Source organism: Diprion similis, chromosome 13, assembly GCF_021155765.1.
Source record: "Diprion similis isolate iyDipSimi1 chromosome 13, iyDipSimi1.1, whole genome shotgun sequence".
Taxonomy (NCBI): domain Eukaryota; kingdom Metazoa; phylum Arthropoda; class Insecta; order Hymenoptera; family Diprionidae; genus Diprion; species Diprion similis.
The window spans coordinates 5,871,491-5,889,004 of record NC_060117.1 but is presented as its reverse complement, the minus strand read 5'-3'; the positions used below and the strand labels follow the sequence as shown (position 1 = coordinate 5,889,004).

At 37.3% G+C, this 17,514-nt stretch overlaps 4 protein-coding genes across 4 annotated transcripts; 3 read left to right on the top strand and 1 right to left on the bottom strand.

The window, feature by feature from the left end:
• The first annotated feature begins 512 nt into the window (after positions 1–512).
• Positions 513–3,837, top strand: LOC124414095 (cyclin-dependent-like kinase 5). The gene is made up of 7 exons (XM_046895008.1): positions 513–683; positions 872–960; positions 1,047–1,240; positions 2,608–2,695; positions 2,772–2,943; positions 3,193–3,404; positions 3,474–3,837. The coding sequence occupies exons 1-7, from the start codon at positions 647–649 to the stop codon at positions 3,579–3,581; spliced, it is 900 nt and encodes a 299-aa protein (XP_046750964.1). The 5' UTR covers positions 513–646; the 3' UTR covers positions 3,582–3,837.
• A 691-nt stretch (positions 3,838–4,528) lies between these two features.
• LOC124413987 (T-cell immunomodulatory protein) lies at positions 4,529–6,929 on the bottom strand. Its single transcript, XM_046894822.1, has 2 exons — positions 6,741–6,929; positions 4,529–6,484 (listed from the first exon to the last, which is right to left on the bottom strand). Exon 2 carries the CDS (start codon positions 6,463–6,465, stop codon positions 4,711–4,713), a length of 1,755 nt encoding a protein of 584 aa, XP_046750778.1. The 5' UTR covers positions 6,466–6,484; positions 6,741–6,929; the 3' UTR covers positions 4,529–4,710.
• A 477-nt stretch (positions 6,930–7,406) lies between these two features.
• Positions 7,407–12,231, top strand: LOC124413981 (bromodomain-containing protein 8-like). The gene is made up of 3 exons (XM_046894814.1): positions 7,407–7,521; positions 8,073–11,119; positions 11,925–12,231. The coding sequence occupies exons 1-3, from the start codon at positions 7,503–7,505 to the stop codon at positions 12,105–12,107; spliced, it is 3,249 nt and encodes a 1,082-aa protein (XP_046750770.1). The 5' UTR covers positions 7,407–7,502; the 3' UTR covers positions 12,108–12,231.
• Positions 12,232–12,366: 135 nt separating this feature from the next.
• Positions 12,367–13,963, top strand: LOC124413982. Its single transcript, XM_046894815.1, has 3 exons — positions 12,367–12,995; positions 13,152–13,392; positions 13,588–13,963. The coding sequence occupies exons 1-3, from the start codon at positions 12,819–12,821 to the stop codon at positions 13,929–13,931; spliced, it is 762 nt and encodes a 253-aa protein (XP_046750771.1). The 5' UTR covers positions 12,367–12,818; the 3' UTR covers positions 13,932–13,963.
• Positions 13,964–17,514: the final 3,551 nt, after the last annotated feature.

The following is a 17,514-nucleotide window of genomic DNA, read 5'->3' as shown; positions in this document are numbered from 1 at the left end:
TGATAAGACAACACTCGATATTGCCGAGTTAAAGTCTCTGTTTTATTTCCAAGATTATATGGCGTGATTCGCATTGCTTGTAATTATGAATACGGCTCTATACTCCATGTTCGCAAATAATATTATTAGTCAATTTTAGTACATTATGGATTTTATGGTGCTAGGATTTCGTAAAATAGTATCAGCTTTTGATTAAGGTTTAATATTATTGTATATACATGTTTTATCGAGAGATAGTTCGAATCGTTCGAATAGCGAGATGAATTGTTTGACATCTTCTGGTTACGAGATTTTTTCCCTAGTTTTCAACTAACAGCAAAGTCGAAATCTTAGGGAAAATGCAATCAATGCAGCTATTTTGTTGATCGGCCAGTTGAAAAGTGCGTTCCAAAGCTAGCTCGCAGCGCTAAAAACAGAGAGAGAGAGAGTTACTCTCGAACTTGGTAGTGCAAAAGAGATAAGGAGTTTGCTTATAACACCGGCAGTTGATTTCGGAACGCATCCTAAGTATTTTCACAAATCCTCCACCTGTGTGCAGCGCTAACCGTAAACCATCCCGGTGCCATGAGAGAGAATTAGGATTAGACGAAAAAAAAAAAAAAACCATAAATACGCCGTCAAACGCGTTGACACAGGCAGTTAAAATATGCAAAAATATGAGAAGCTAGAAAAAATCGGGGAAGGTACGATTTGGAACTTGATACTAATTTTACGCATGTGAAAAATCGATTTGTCAACTTTTAAAACTAACAATCAGTTTACGATCAGTAGAAACAAATGAAACATAATCTCATTGTCAGATACTGAGAGTATCGAACTGCTCTTGGCCGGTGTAACTTTTATATTAATGGTTTGCTTATATCTAATACAGGAACATACGGTACCGTATTTAAAGCGAAGAACCGTGAAACGCACGAAATCGTAGCCCTGAAAAAAGTCCGATTGGATGAAGATGATGAAGTAAGTGAACGCAAACTGACCAATTATTTCGAACTCTATTCAAGCTGTTTAAAAGCTTATTCAATTTCATTCGAATCTTTTTTTAGGGTGTTCCATCCTCTGCCCTACGAGAGATTTGCCTCCTCAAAGAGTTGAAACACAAGAATATCGTTCGTCTTTACGACGTTCTTCATAGTGATAAGAAACTGACTCTAGTCTTTGAGCATTGCGATCAAGATCTTAAGAAGTACTTCGACAGTCTCAATGGAGAGATTGACTTGGATGTCGTCAAGTCATTTCTGTAAGTTAATTCATTTTTAAATTTGGTCCGTTTTAGGATATTTCGTTACATCGTAAGAGATAAAAACTAGAAGAATTTGAAAATGCTTGAGTGATGTAATATCACAGCGTCTGCAGTTTTTAAGACGTGTGCTATAAATTTTTGGAGACGCGTCCTTTCTGACCGTAATCGACATTTAGTCATCGCGTTAATTTAATAAATGTGTGTCAAAATGTTGGGAATTTTTTCATCCCTTTATAAAAATATTTTTGACAACTGGTCGATTTTCCGTAAGGATGTATGCTAAAATCTTAAAACCCTTCGATCACCCAACTTAAGAAATGGGATAGACAGTCAATTCAAAATTTGACAGTTTGGCTGAGCACAAGCGTGGTAAGTATTTGTCTAAATCCAGTTATAATGGAAGTATTGTCGTGTCACTAGAAAAAAAACACTTCGTCCCAACAAATCTCCCTTTAAGGGGGGGGGGGGGGGTAAGGGTTTCAGCGTAAAAAAAACATTTTTTTTGTGAATTTTTTTTGAAAGTATGGATTAAACAAATTTATTGAAACCTTTTGTACATTATTAAGCATACTTTTAACATTATTCGGTAATTTTTTCATGCAGAAATATTGCAAAACAAGTCGGTGACAGAGCTTGCCCCAGAACGTCTTAGAAGAAAAACCATTTGCGGTGTTCACTATATCTCGGTCGGGAATTATCTGAATTCAAAAACCATTAAAATTTAGTCAAAGTATTATTAAATCCTCCCCACAACGTTCTACGATTATTTTTTTTTTCATTTATAAATTTTTCGTGGCTATTTAAAGTGTAAACTGCTATTTTCCACGAAAAATTCCGCCATTTTGTGGGTGGGAAACCCCCTTAATGTTCAAAAAAAAATTTCAATTAAACGTTAATGGAGGTATTTTATATGTAGAAAATGTCTACCAAGTTTGAAATGAATTGGTCAAGTAGTTTGTAAATGGCAGTGAACACGGACTTTGAAAAAGTAGTTTTGAGAAAAACGCGTTTAAAGTTTATTGAACTAAAAAAGTGAAGAAAAAAAGCTCTGTCACCGGCTTGTTTTGCAATATTTCTACATGAAAAAATTACAGAATATTGTTAAAAGTATGCTTAATAATGTACAAAAGGTTTCAATAAATTTGCTCAATCCATAATTTCAAAAAAAAATTCACAAAAAAAGTTTTTTTTTTTTACGCTCAAACCCTTACCACCCCTTCAAGAGTTTTGCTCAGATCGACTTAAAATTTTGAGAATATATTCTTGGAATGTTCAACAATAAGATGAGACAAAAAAAGAAAAAATTGATTTTTCTGCAGTGTAAACCCTTACCACCCCCTTAAACAGAGTCTTGTCACGTTTAGGTACCAGTTATTGCGTGGACTGGCGTTTTGCCACAGCCACAATGTTCTTCACAGGGACCTTAAGCCACAGAATTTGCTCATTAACAAGGTACGACGAGTTGGTGCTCATAAAGCTAGTCATTTCTCATGCTTATGTTCCATGTTAATGTTCCTTAATACCTTAGAACGGAGAGCTGAAATTAGCCGATTTTGGATTGGCCAGAGCGTTTGGAATACCAGTAAAATGTTACTCTGCAGAAGTAGTAACTTTGTGGTACCGTCCACCAGACGTCTTGTTTGGAGCAAAATTGTACACGACATCCATTGATATGTGGAGTGCAGGGTGTATATTTGCTGGTACGTTGTTACTCGTTGGCAAAAATTTGTGTAGATCATACCGATGATCAACTTGAATAAATAATTTTCAACTTGACGTCCTAATAGTGGACTCGATTAATCTTATAAAAAATTCTTGCTAAAATGGATCTACTGTTGAAACATTGTCGAATATTTTAAACTACGACGAGCTTTGTATCGTTTGATATGGTATCGAACAAGTTGTTGATCAATTGCCGAATAATGAATCCACGAATCATTATCGCACAGAATTAGCAAATGCTGGCAGACCACTATTTCCGGGATCAGATGTTGAAGATCAGTTAAAACGAATCTTTAAAATGCTGGGCACTCCGACCGAAGAAACATGGCCCGGATTGACTACGTTGCCTGACTATAAATCGTTCCCTCCGTATCCAACATTAGGTGGATTACCCCAATTTGCGCCAAAGTTAAACTCTAGAGGCAAAGATTTGCTGCAGGTACTGTTAATCCGATCCCACTGATCAAGTTATGAGTAACTCAATTTACAATAACTGTTTCTTTTTCAGAGATTATTAGTTTGTAATCCGGCATTACGTTTATCTGCTGACGAGGCGATGGCACACTCGTATTTTGCAGATTTAAATCCAGCTGTGAAGAACGATCGCTGTCAATAGCTGGTTGGCTTTATTTACGATTCATATTCTTGACACTCCAGTAATGATATATTTCTTATATATGAACGTGCAATAATCTAGTTATGTGTAATAGGATAATGTCTTGTGTTGTTTAGGTATACCTGCGTGTGGACTTGTGTGTGTGTGTGTGTGTGTGTGAGTATGTATGTGCTTCTCTGCATATATATATTTAATGTACGTGCGTATGCATATTATTTATGAATATACAATTATAGTTAAGGTATAAAATAATAAGTCAATAAATCTTTAATTCTATTGTTGTTCAATTTATTCTTTCTCATGATGTTTTTTCTTACATTTAAATAAAAACATTTTTTTTTTTTTTTTTTTTTTTAATATACAATCCCTGGTCATATTTAGAAATTCAGTACGATCATGTGTGATTCATTTCGCATTTTTTCAACTGTCAACAAAATTTGAACAACTCTTAATTATTATGTTTTCAATTACATTATGGAATAGGGAATATCGAAGTTAAATTTTTTATCTCCGTAATTTGGACGTATGATTAAAATCAAAATGAAGCTAATGGCTAAACTGTTCACTTTTAGAATTGATTGCAAATATTTAAGATTATCTATAACAAAATAGCTAGAAACTTGCAGTAATCATAATTTTCATTTATCTTTATGAAAGGAATAAAATAAATTTATTATAATTCTTGACTATGTTACATGTATATTTATGTACATTTTTCTGTTGAAAGAAACATATTTCAACTATCATCCTTGCGAACATATTATAAATGAGTTAATGATCAAGATAAATGACTACAAATAACACTTCAAAAAAGTATGAAAAAATTTCGTATCACGGTTCAACATGCATTAGTTACCAAAAACACAAACAGCTTTTGATAGACTTTACAGTATCAGTCATGTAAAATCGAAATTTTGGATAAGATGCCTTCTTTCTAAAGAAGTTTCTTGCTCATACTCGGCTTCCTCATATTTTCAATACCCTTGTTTTTGCATCCGTCTCATAAGAAGGAAACTTGAAATTGATTTAGTTACACGTATAATTCCATTCTACAGAATAAGGTATGTTTTAAATTAGAAATATATATTTTAGTGAGAACTTAGGCTGAATTAACTGCGATAAAAGCTTGCTACATAGCATCGAAATGGAATCTGTGTGCTTCCTGAAGTTTTTCAATCTTATCCTCTCTTCTTTCTTTCCAATACAGTCCAAAAATTATGGCAATAATCAAACCGCAAGTCGCAGTCAACGCAGCAACGCTCAACAGAATAAGTTTACTGGGCGTTACAAACAACTGGGCTTTCCATCTGGGAGGATCGGAGAGCGGTGTCGGAATCACGACCATCTGGGAATTGGGAATAATTTGTGTCCATTCTCGGGACTTCCCGCTCAACCCTATTGTAAGGGTATCGATGAAATTGGGCGTGCGACCCAATCCAAACGTCGAGTATGGCAAATTTAGGGAAAAGTGTGCGCTCTGCGGTAGTTGTGCCGCTACTGCCATGCGCATGTTTCCATCCTGTGTTGTGGTTTTATAAGCGATCGACGGACCTGGCAGATTTGTTCCATAGGTTCGTTTCTTCCTGCCAAGTGTTCCAGGAGTGATTGGATACAGCCTGTTCGACAACCCTGTCAAAACCATAACTTTAACAAAATTAGCATCGTAATCCAAGCTGTTTTTGAAAGCCAGAGTTCGGTATTCATGTCCCTCTTGCTCTACTAAAATTACGTCCAATATTCCGTCTTGATAAAAATCATAGAAAACTGCCATAACTGTTCTGTTGTTTAAGGGATTCAGAGCCGTCCATTGGACAGCAAATTTTCTACCAAAGTCTTTGCAGTTTGTGCAAGGTACGTTCTCCAGCAAGAATGTTCTGGGTACACTTTCCGAGGTGACCGTTAAAGTTGCCAGTAAATCCGGGTAACCATCCATGTTGAAATCGCCGCCTCTCAGAGTTATTGTATCCGAATAACGATGCCCATCGGATTTATAGAAACCCCAGTCAACGTTGTCCGGATCTTTGAAATCTATTTGTAAATTGTGCCACCCGTTTGAGTATATCATAATAGTGCTATTCTTGCACGCGGCATCGTAACATGCGGGTAGAATCAGGTTCATTTTGCCAGTGAGTTCAACGTCCAAGAATAAAGATTGACCGACAAAAGTTAAACTAGGCGGTAAGCTGATGCTGTCGTAGTAAGTGAAGTTCTCGTCTCTTCCCAGCCAAATTTCAAACTCCTTTTCAGTCGTTATAAATAAATCTGGCATAAAATCGCCGTCCCAATCTAGAAACGCGTTTGAATGTGGTATTCTTATAAGTGGAAAGTCATCTCCATTTTTAGAATGCATTTTTACAATTTCCGGCGAAGTTCTATTCTTATTGAAAATCCAAAATGTTCTTGTTTTATTTTCATCGAGTCCGAACAAATCGATAATCATGTCTTGGTTGTAATCGATGGCTAACGGCTGTCCAAACATCACAATTACTGGATTAGACTCGGGTGTACAATTCAACTGCCCATTTCCACCCCACAAAACGTGTCCATAGGTCAGACCGTTCTTGATCGTTGTTACGAAAACATCCATAAATGCATCTCCGTCAAAATCTCCAGGCACAACGCTCGTCACTGAAGCATTAAAGGTGCATTTTAAGTGCGCTCCAGGGCTAAGGAGAGGCTCTTGCTCAGCTGCCAGCATAATTTCAACGGATTTACCATCCGTGTCGATCACAAATACATCGGTCAATTCGTCAGAATTAAAATCGCCAAACGCTGCTGGCATTTTGTCCAAAATTTTTCCATATACCGTTGATGTTATGTCGCTGCATCGTGCGACAATTAGAAAATTTGAGATGAGATAAACAAATAGAATTGCCTTGCCCATTTCGACGGCTTTACATCGTCTGCAACGAAAAAAGATACGCAATAATGAGTCATCTGTCTATTTACATTCTTTTCAGTTCATGGCTTCTATACCTATCTATGCTATTTACATTTCATTACAATTCTGTGAATTGTACGTCACAGGCTTTGCTTAGCTACGTAAAGCATATACGTGTGTCAAAGAGGCTGATAATCGATTATGTTTACTTGATAAACATTAAATACCCATTTTTGAGGTTAGAGGTTAGAATTTCGGGATATTGTACTTCCACTCACCCAGTAAAGACGTCAAGATGTTGTATTCCTTTTTCAAAATCAAGGATGACTGATTAAATTTTAATGCAAAAAGGAAGTTTTCGCTTAAATCTCTCTTTCTTATATTTCCTTATTCAAGCGTACAATATTTTGTAAATCAACACTGCATAGTTTTTAAATGGACTTTTGTCATACTTGTCAAAATAACACACCCAGCTGTATAACGATCTATGAGGTGCGTTCCGAAATTGGCTCCCGGTGCTGACAACAATCTTTTATCTCTTTTGCGCTGTCGAGTTTGTCACTAGCTCTGTCTCTCTCCTAGGGATTTTTTTGCGCTGCTAGCTAGTTTCGGAACGCATCCAAGGTTGCGTTCCGAAACAAGCGTGAAGGGCATGCATAGTTGAAAACAGCTTCTACGTTGCCACTACTGAACAATTAAACTAAATCTAGTGCTTTTTTTGTTCTGAAAATATCTGGGTATCACCTACAGTGTTCCAAAATCTGCGAAAATCCATCAGTGATCTTGTATCTCTTTCTCACTATGAATTTAACGCTTAGCTCTTTCTCTCTCTGTTTTACGGAACTCTTGCGCATCAATCTGCGCAACTTCATACTGGACTGTATTCTGTATGGTTATATTGCATTTCCCGGCGGATTGTGGAAAGTGAAAAGTGTATAAAACGGAATAACAAGAATTGCGGTACGCTTTGTTTAAAAACATTAGTAAACAACAAACACGGTGAATCGATTAATACATGTGTAAAAACAATTAGTAGCAGAATGGCATCTGCACAGGACAGTAAGTTATCGCCTAGACTGTGTACATTCACTAATATTTGCTTGTTTCATTTCCGCACAGTTTATAGGTTAGAGTATACAAACTGAGATTTATTATTCGACTGTGCACAGCGATTTCACGGTTTTATCTGTCACGAAACACTGATTGATCCTAGTATTTCTCTCCTCGAAATCATTTCTACTAAATTTACAAATGGAAATTTTCACGTGAAACCGATTTCAATTGTGCATTAAAAACATAACCACAATATCATTCGAATCGGTTGACAAAAGCCAATGTGATACGATTTTATCGTTGTTCTATTTCTGACTGTAATTCCAATTGGACTGATATTTCGATAATCTTCATATTTCTTAGGTTCAGATGTAGTTACAGACAACCATTTATCTTCAGTTTTTCACTCGCATATGCTTTAGAAACAAAATTTTTAAATCTCTAAATTTTGCATACCAATAATTTTTAATTTTAATTTTAAGGATTGTTGCTAGTCTTGCATCGAAGTCTTTAGAGATGATTATTCCTTGACTAATAATAAATTATTACAATTATAGGGATGAAAGTAAAACGTGTTCCGTACGATACATGGAGCACCAGAGAGCAACTGTGCTTGGCCGCAAGTGTATTGAATTCTGGGGAGAATGTTCAGAATTGGAAAGCCGTGTCTGAATCTTTGGAGCCGTTTGCTGAAAAAGAAGCGTTGCGACCGCCTGACTGGTTCTCACAAAAGTCCTGTGCCGTTCAATATTCGCATTTATTGGAAACGGCGGATACTCCGAAAAGGAAAAAAAGAGAAAGCGGAGAAACGCAAGCTGAATCTATAGTAAATCGATTAACACAGGAAAGAATTGCGGAACTGAAGCAAATTCTCGCCTTTCAAAGAGACGAATATCAGCAGCTTAAAGCTGAAGTAAACCTTTTGAAATGTGGCCCTTTATCCGACGACAAGCTGCAAAAAATGTGGCAAGTCATAGAGCAAGAAGAACGGGAACAGGAGCAAAAAGTTAGAGCGTACGCCGCATGGCTGACGAAACGACAGCAAAAGCAAGAATCTATGGTAACGCAGTCAGCGCCTATCCCACGAAAGGCGGGAGACGGTACGACGGATAATAACGATGCTTCTGTATTAGATTCATCGAATAACGACGAGGATGAAAAGAAACGAGGCGGCAGATCGCCTCTACTGACAAGCTTATTAAAGTCCACCAGCCCAACGACTCAAGTACAAACACCACCAACGCCGACAAAAGCTAGCTCCCCTACCATAGCCAGCCTCTTAGTTTCGAGTCCAAAGGTCCCGAGTTCCCAGTTAGATCGTGGTTTAGCACAAAACGTTTCTTCCCAATTGCAGCAGTTGGTCTCCACCGCGATAGCAAACGCGCCATCCGAAAGACCTTCGGCTGGGGCGCCGACACTTTCGATGCTCTTGGAATTGCCGGCGAATCCACAGCGAGGACCGTTACCAAACTTGCAATCGTCGTCTGCGATTATAACGCAGCCTAGTATGCCTCCCGAAATTCATTCTCCTCTACCGACCAACGCACCCATGACATCTGAAAGTGTTCTGCAAGCAATAAATCCTCCGACTACGGTACCGGTGTCTCAGAATATCCCGGTAACGGAGAGTATGGTACAGATAATAGACCATATAGACGAAGTTATTGGCAAGGATATAATGGCCGATGTTATTGACAAAGATGAAATAAACGAAATCATTGGAGATATTGAGGAGCTGATCAAAGAGGAGATCACTTCAAGTCCAAGAACGAACGAAACCCCACCAGCGACTGCCGTTGTGGAAACGTTGACTGCACAAGCGGTCCAAGAAACTGTCCCAGAGCGTCCTGAACCTCGCCCAAAACCTCGCCCAGAACCTCGGAACGTCGATGAGCCGGTATCATTGTCGGATTCACCTGAGAGTGAAATAGCAATAGAAGAGATCGATTCGAGCACGTCAAATATCGCGGAAATTATTGGAACTGTAGCTGTAGAGTCTACGGAGTCGAAAATAATGGTCACTTGCGAGTCGCCGAAGGTCGAGGAGAAAGCCAAATCTGAAGCTGGAGATGCGGACGAGGAAAACATGGATAACGAATCGTTACCAGAGGAACTTCAGAATTCTCCTTACGAAAGAGAAGATACTACTGAAGAAGTGGAATTGAGTCCCAAAAGCGAATGTAAAGAGTCTGAAAACAACGAAAACACGCCGGCGGATACCAAAGGGTCGGAAGACCGGAATACGGAGAAGAGCGCCACACCAGAGGTGACTGAAGACGTGGTAAAGGAGGAAACTGACCTCGTCGAGGTTGATAAGGAAACAACAAGTGACAGTACAAGCGACGAGAAAGAGCCTGTTCAGGAACCGGAGATTAAGCAAGAACCGCAACTAGATCAACTGGAAATGGATCTTGCTGAGATAACCGGAGACCCACAAGACAAATCAGCTGAAGCAGCACCTGCCAGCGTATCGTCCGAAACTACAAACGACGGCGCTAGCGCAGAGGAAGCGGAGAAGTCTCAGGACATTAGTTTGATTTTAGAAGATGACGAAAGCTCGCAAGGTTCGCAAAACAAGGACAAAACATCGCCTCAAGAACCGGTATTAGACATAGTGGACACTTTTGAGTCGTGTCCTGAGGAATCTACCGTTTCAACCGAGGAGGAACCTGATGTGGTGGTAAAAGTTACAGAGAATGTGCCAATCGTCATGGACGAATCGACAACTGAGTCCAAAGACAATGTTTCGGAAGAAACTGAAAAGGAAGACGACAAGAAGGAGATCTTTAAAGATTCTATCGACGCGATAGTTCATCAAGTTGGCGACACGGAGATGAAAGTAGGGGACACATGTGGGACTGATGCAAATCCTTCTGCCATACCGGAAGCGGTGGTCGTTGTAAAAGAAGAAGCCGCAGACGTTCCAGAACCGACGAAGACCGAGGAGCCAACTTTGAAAGAGGAGGTGGACGAAACAGTTATTGAGAAAATTGTGGAAGCAGAAAAACAAACCAAAGTTAAAGTTGAAATTGAGGCAGAATCTGTTACGGAGAAGAAAGACGAGGTGGCAAAAGACAGCGAAATGCCAGAGGATAAACCAGAAATGAAAGAATCCTTGGAACCTGAATCGGATATAAAAAAAGAGCCGGTTACGGGAATCACAGATGATGGAGACCTTGACGAGGAAGAATCTTCGTTGAGTAAATTGAGCGGTGGTCGCACTATGAAAACGTATTCCAAAAGGCCAGTTGTTACGATAGACAGTGAACCAGAGAACGAAGGAAGCGGGGAAGGCGCCGATTATCGTGCTTGGAAAAAAGCTGTTATGCTGGTATTTAATAGACTCGTTACACACAAATATGCGTCTGTATTTCTGAGGCCCATTACGGAAGATCAAGCGCCGGGTTATCATTCGGTTATTTTTCGTCCCATGGATTTGTCCACCATTAAAAAGAACATTGACAACGGAACGATCAGGTCTACAATGCATTTTCAGCGAGATGTTATGCTGATGTTCCAAAACGCCATTATGTACAACAAACAGGATACATTTGTCTACAAAATGGCTGTTTCCATGCAAGAAGAATGCTTGCAACACATGCAGGTGCGTTTACAAAAATTTTTCATTACAATTTATTAACAGGATGCATTGTTATTGACAATAATGTCAACCATTTCAGTTAGCGAGATGTTTTCCGATGCCCAAGATATCTCTAAAACGGCTCAACCGACTTATTTTAAATCTTGAGATATTATTCTGGGATAGTTTATCTTCTTTTCTGCAATACCAAATTTTTTTAAACTGTCCAGTCTTTTTTTTTAATAAATAGATTGTCAACATCGAATGAAAAGTCAAATTTCAATTTCAAATATTCGCCATTTTGTTGGGGGGGAAAAATTTCAGATAATGTTACGATATTGTAAAGTTTAATGTAGACTAATTCATAACTTTCTGAAGTATTTAATAGCATGAGCTACCGTCTTATGCTATCCGTGAACAGGAAAAATACTTAGAATAAAAAGATATCTTTGTATTTATTCACAACTTTACGATTCTATCGATTCGAAAGAAGACTAATTTTTTAAAAACGTAAACTCACTCAGTGCACGTCGCACAGTATTCCAATCAACGGTGATTTTAAGTCCGGATGTAAATATTCAGTTTACAAAACTATCTTGCAAAAGCTTTCCTGGGTTCAAAAATAAAAAAATAACTTATCTTTACGACTGACAAATATTCGACAGACTAATGCCTGGCAGTCAGCCATAACACTTAGCACGGCAGTATATCTGTGCATGTATCCCTGACTTGGATTTGGCACGGGATTAACCCACGCCATGAATCATTTTTATTTGAAGCCTGGAAACTTAAGATCATTGATTTAGTGCTTTATTTTTTCTTTCGACAGATATTAGTACAAGTCACTGGCGAGGGACCGTTTAGAAGAGAAACAAGAACAGCTGCTAACAGTAGTAGCGATTTTGGTGATTCGTCTGCAAAACCGCAGCGAAAAAGAAGTCACATAACTCCTAGTCCACATGACTCTGACAGCGCACGTACTAAGAAACGAAGAAAATCGGAAAATGATTAATACTTTCAAACAGTCAAATGCCAATCTGTTTTCTGATAAAGTTTCACGTATAACGTGTTCAAATTCACTTCACCAACTTGTGGACAGAGTTACTAGTTTGTGGCCAAGACTCTGTTGAAGCTACCGATACTTTCTCGGCAAATTTGTACTGTCCACAGTACTGCAAAGCGTTGAAGTGTAGGACGCCTCACGGAAAATATGTCGTAGCTGTATATACTATAATATAGAAGAATTAGGTATCTCCGCTACTTGTGTTACATTTTTTAATCATTCATAATATTCTGATATCAGCTGGCAAAAAAGGAATTTTCCTTTGCCATACGAAGCATGGATATTTCAATTATTTTAACACTTGTGAAAATTAGGAAAACACAGCTATATTGGTTCGGAATCTGGCGAACGGTTTTTTTTTTTTCATTTTTACTATCGTATCACATTTTTATAAACGTGAACGAGGCAATTGTGGAGTGAACAAAGTCCATCTCAACATATCGAACACCCTTCATAGTTTCTTGACCATAAATGTCACAATTCATGAAGCAGTGAAAAAAAAAAAGAATCAACAGAAATTACTCTTGAAAACTGATTTTGGCAGACCATAAGATGACTCTAGGACGTGTCAAAATTCACAAGTCACCATTACTAATGACTGAAAACCGAAAATAAAGTCTCCAACAATAGTGAAAAATCGTATAATAAATATTCTGAGATATGGGTGACCATGCCAGAGGAGATTGTAAAAAGGCAATCTGCAGTTCTGAGGAAGAAGAACTTCAACAGGAAGTCTACAACAGTTTTGTACACATCGCTCCTGTAACATATGCTATGATGGCGCACCTAGACATCAATGAGAAGAGATTTCCTGTACCAGGAACATCCGGAGAAGCAGTAAGTTTATTTTCCAAATAATCAAACCATTGCAAGTAAAATTTTTTCTGTCTTTCTTTCAATTGCTGTAGTCGTTCAAAAACGATTCTTCGCATGTAAAACTTATCACTAGCCATCGAAATCTGTAATGATCGTTCATCAGAGTTATTGTCAAAGCCAGCACTGCCAATGCCACCGATAGCCGACGATACTGACCGTCAATTTTGGGCCGAAGACGAAATGAGTGGTTCCGAATCAAGGCTGTGTTTGGTTTGCAAGCAGAGGAGGAGACGGAGTGTGGCGTACAGAAATCGAGTGGCTGTTCGTAAAAGAAGCAGATCTCTTCTGTGTCAATCATCCAGTTCTAATTCTGATCCGGCCATTCGTATGAAAATCATGTCACCGATCGGTTACGGTGGTAAATTTCATGATATTACAGATCTGTTGATGAAGCATAAAAATTTCAGGGTATATTGATGTCATTCAAAGTATTATTTACTGATTCTGTACGTTGTGAAAAGGGAAAAGAAATTTTTTGTTTTTTGAAAACTTCAATCGTGGCCGAAATTCCATGATGAAGTCATTTTTTGAAACGACTATTTGAAACTTTTAGCACATAGAAGACGGAGATGCAATCAAGAACAAGGTTCACCCTTGACTAAAAAATCCAGAGACCTAAGCAACGGACCAACCGTTAGGGCTTCCGCGTCGAGACCACCTCTCGATGTAAAAGTCATTGGCTGTAATCTACTGTCTGGATTACAGTGTCAAAATTCTAGAAGACAAATGAAAACCCTGGGCACTTCGGTATTGCAAAGTAAAGCCAGAAGGCGCAGGAGTCAAACACCGTCATCTTGTCCTCATGCTCATAACGTGCCTTCAACGACAGAGTCGATAGATATCGATCAATATGAGGAGCAAAAATTTTTACCACCGTCAAAATCAAAGCGCAAGTAAAATTGGAGAAATCCTAACAACGAGAAGCTGAGAAAAAGCTGAATCATTATAAGATTATAAGTAAATTTGGAAAAACAAAAAAAAAAAAAAAAAAAAAAAATGGTAAAAATTGGAACCGCGAATAACGATGAGAACGCAATCTTATCTAACAAATAATATATTCAAAGAAAATCCCATTCGCCAAATGTCGTTCTGTAACGAGTATTCTCACTCTCAAAATCAAAATTTAAAGCCAACTGTAATCTACGTTACCGATGATCTACCGTAATCTACGTTACCGACAATCGATACATTAGGTTGGATTCTCCATATTAACTATATCCATCATGTGAACGTGAACGATGGTCAGTATTCGTGTACTGTAGCCACGACTTACCAATTGTTAGTATTTCGTGTCGTCAAGTGTGACAATACCGACGAATATTTTTTATTATAGTAAATATCCAACTATCTCGAATATTCTGAGACGTTTTAATTAGTTTTAGAAGCTATCTATATAGCTGGTGGGATAAAAAATAAGCTTCGCAATTTATCGTCAGTACTGAGAATCCAGCTTGGGAGTGAGATAAAGCTGATTAAGAACCCATCACCACAATTCCAGAGATAAGAGACTGTGCGACAGCTTACGTCTGACTTTTAATTAACGCCTTTTCATTTTCCGACGGGGCGCGAGCTATATTCTGACTGAAGTCGGCTCGGAAAATAAATTATTGTTACCAGATTTTTGCAATGGGTTATACATATTTGTATAACTATATAATATGTTTAATAATTTATCTATTTTTGATGACTATACTTGTATCGTGAAATGACTATGGTAATATAGTGTGGTAGAATTCGTTTTGAATATAATAATAAAAAAAAGTGCTGTAATAGAGGAGAAAGAGAAATAAAAGTAAAGATTAAAGAAGAAAAACATCGTAAAACCGTAAGGTTATATTATGGAGCTACCTTTTATGGGGGGGCAGAAAAAATATAGATTTTCTGCAGTCTGCCTGGACCCCATAAGGTGTCTGTTGCCTGTCCATTTATCGAATTCGAAAACAGTGTTTGCAAGAAGATTAGCAGGTGATTTCGAATATATAAAGCGGTATATATAAAGTATTGAATTGACCAAAATTATGCGGAATATACGAAATTTTATACATTGTAATAATGGAATATATAATTGCCCAAAGAAACGAAATATTTCAAAAAGTGTTCATGAAACTTTCAGAAATTAAGGAAGTTGATTGATCAAGAATAGATATACTTTTTATTAATTCGATCTTTGAAAATACAAGAATATAAAAATGAAAAATATCACAAAGAAAAGCTTAGATATATCGATGCTTTATTTCTGGTAGGTCAAAATATGGTAGATTCCTTCGATTTCACTTTACGATCGTTCGTTTTACTCGTGAAGACTATTTTCGCTAAATTAGCAGAAACACTTTTTTTTTTTTATATTGCACCCTGAACATTGGTTACGATCAACAAAATATGTTGGTATAATTGAATTGACTGCTGAAAACAAAAGAAAATCTGAGTTAGTGCCTTTGCAGAAAATATAGTCTTTTGGATGAAAGAAGTAGAAAAAAAAAAAATTAATACGTTTTGATACGACGAATCAATACCTAAGCTTTTGTTTGTAACTAGAATGTCGTTTATTTCTATATATTTTTTACAAATAACTTCGTAGCTCACAAATATAGTGATTATAATTTCCCCAAAAATTCGTTATGAATTTTTTCAAATTCCTTCTCTTAAACGAGGAAATTTAATTACTTACTCGTGAAACGTTATAATGCAAGATCAAACCTGTATAGTGATGCTGTAACAAGTGAAGTTTGATTAACAAAGCTACCAAACTTATATCTCCGATCTTATTATCATTAGGGCTACGTACGTAATTAAAACTGGGGGGAAATATGGTGGACCGGAGGTATAATTAGTACATACATTTCACGATATGGGGTCGGATGATGGGTATATTTACTCCGCGTAAAAGTATATTCAGGCACATTCTGCTCGTTGTAAACTTCCTAGTGACGTCATAAACCCTGTATATATATCAACGAGATATTTTAATATGGCGGAGATTAATTTTCTCCTGGCGAAACCTAACCTAACCTAACCTAACCTAACCTAACCTAAAATAATATATATATATATTATGTATTATAGGCGGTCTTAAGTCTTCCCGCAGCTGTGAGTTTATCTCGTAACAACGATACGTGGCTGCTGTTGTTGCTATCACGACATAAATCAACAACTACTGCACAGCTTTGTATCCGCGCAATTTCACGCCCTTAAACTTATGGAATACGTTTCCCATCCCATGGAATACATTTTCCCTCCTAATTACGCCGAAGTATTCGACTAATGGCATAGAGACAGCTGCGATCTCTCGCAGGACATACAGAGAAATTTCCAATTGCGGTCACCGTACAGTCCATGACTGTATTCACTTTTTGGCCGGTACCAAAAATAAAATTTTTTCACCGAACTAACTGAAAATTAGTTTTGTATAGGTATCCGTAAGCAGAAAGTTCTCTTTCATTACGGTAATCGATATCTACTATATCTTGTCTTGTTACTGTAACGACAATTTGATGCTGGTACAGCAATCGATTGATGTTAGGGCCTTGGTTGATTGAAAAAATGAAGAAAATTGAGCGAACAGATTTAATGGTCCAGTAACTGAAAATTATAGCTAAGACAATTGTAATCACATCGAATAGTAACTTGTGTCATATTTTTTTTTAATTCGCGCTATATATAAACCGCCATTGTCACTGTAACCATTTTAATTCAACTTTCAAATAACTATAATAAATGAAACCATACTTAGAGGTGAGCATTTGCGTGGGTGAATTTTTTGTTACGTTATTTTATAAACCAATTGAATAATTCAAGTAAATGAATTTTATGTCCATAGGATCAGCTTCTAACTCGGACGTGATCACGAGTCGCAGTTTTAGTTGAGCAACGAAGTCAGACGATTTAAGAAATTTCGACGGAAACAGCAATTCTGTAAGTACAAGAATCGACCATTCAAATAATTGATATTTTTTAGAGCTCTGTTATTATTCCATATTTTCGTTCAATCGATTACTCGGCGATCCTGATTTTTCTGTACAGAATCGAAAGTTGAACTAAAACTTCAAAAATCTTATTATGACTGAAAAAAAGCTATGCGTTTGAATTATTCACAAACATAACGTTCGTACACATCGAAGCTTCTGACTCTTACACTTTCAAGGAATTAATATTCGGTTTGATAACGCATAGTACAAACGGTAATCTTTTAAGTAGACAAACAATGTGATTTATAGATTGGATATAATCAGCACGTCGGTGACCTGCGCAATCACTTGCAGTAGCAGTATGATAAGTCTAGGTATACCATACAGGTACTATGAAAATAAAAAAATATTCGTCAAATATTGTAATCCACGTGTGATAAAGATATGAACAGCGATTCATATGACACAAAAATGTTCAATAAATTATAAAAAATAGGTGAAACCTTGATCCGGCAAAAAACAAACACATTTATCGCAATTTTTATTTTTTTTTATTCTTTTTATTGTGGGAAATC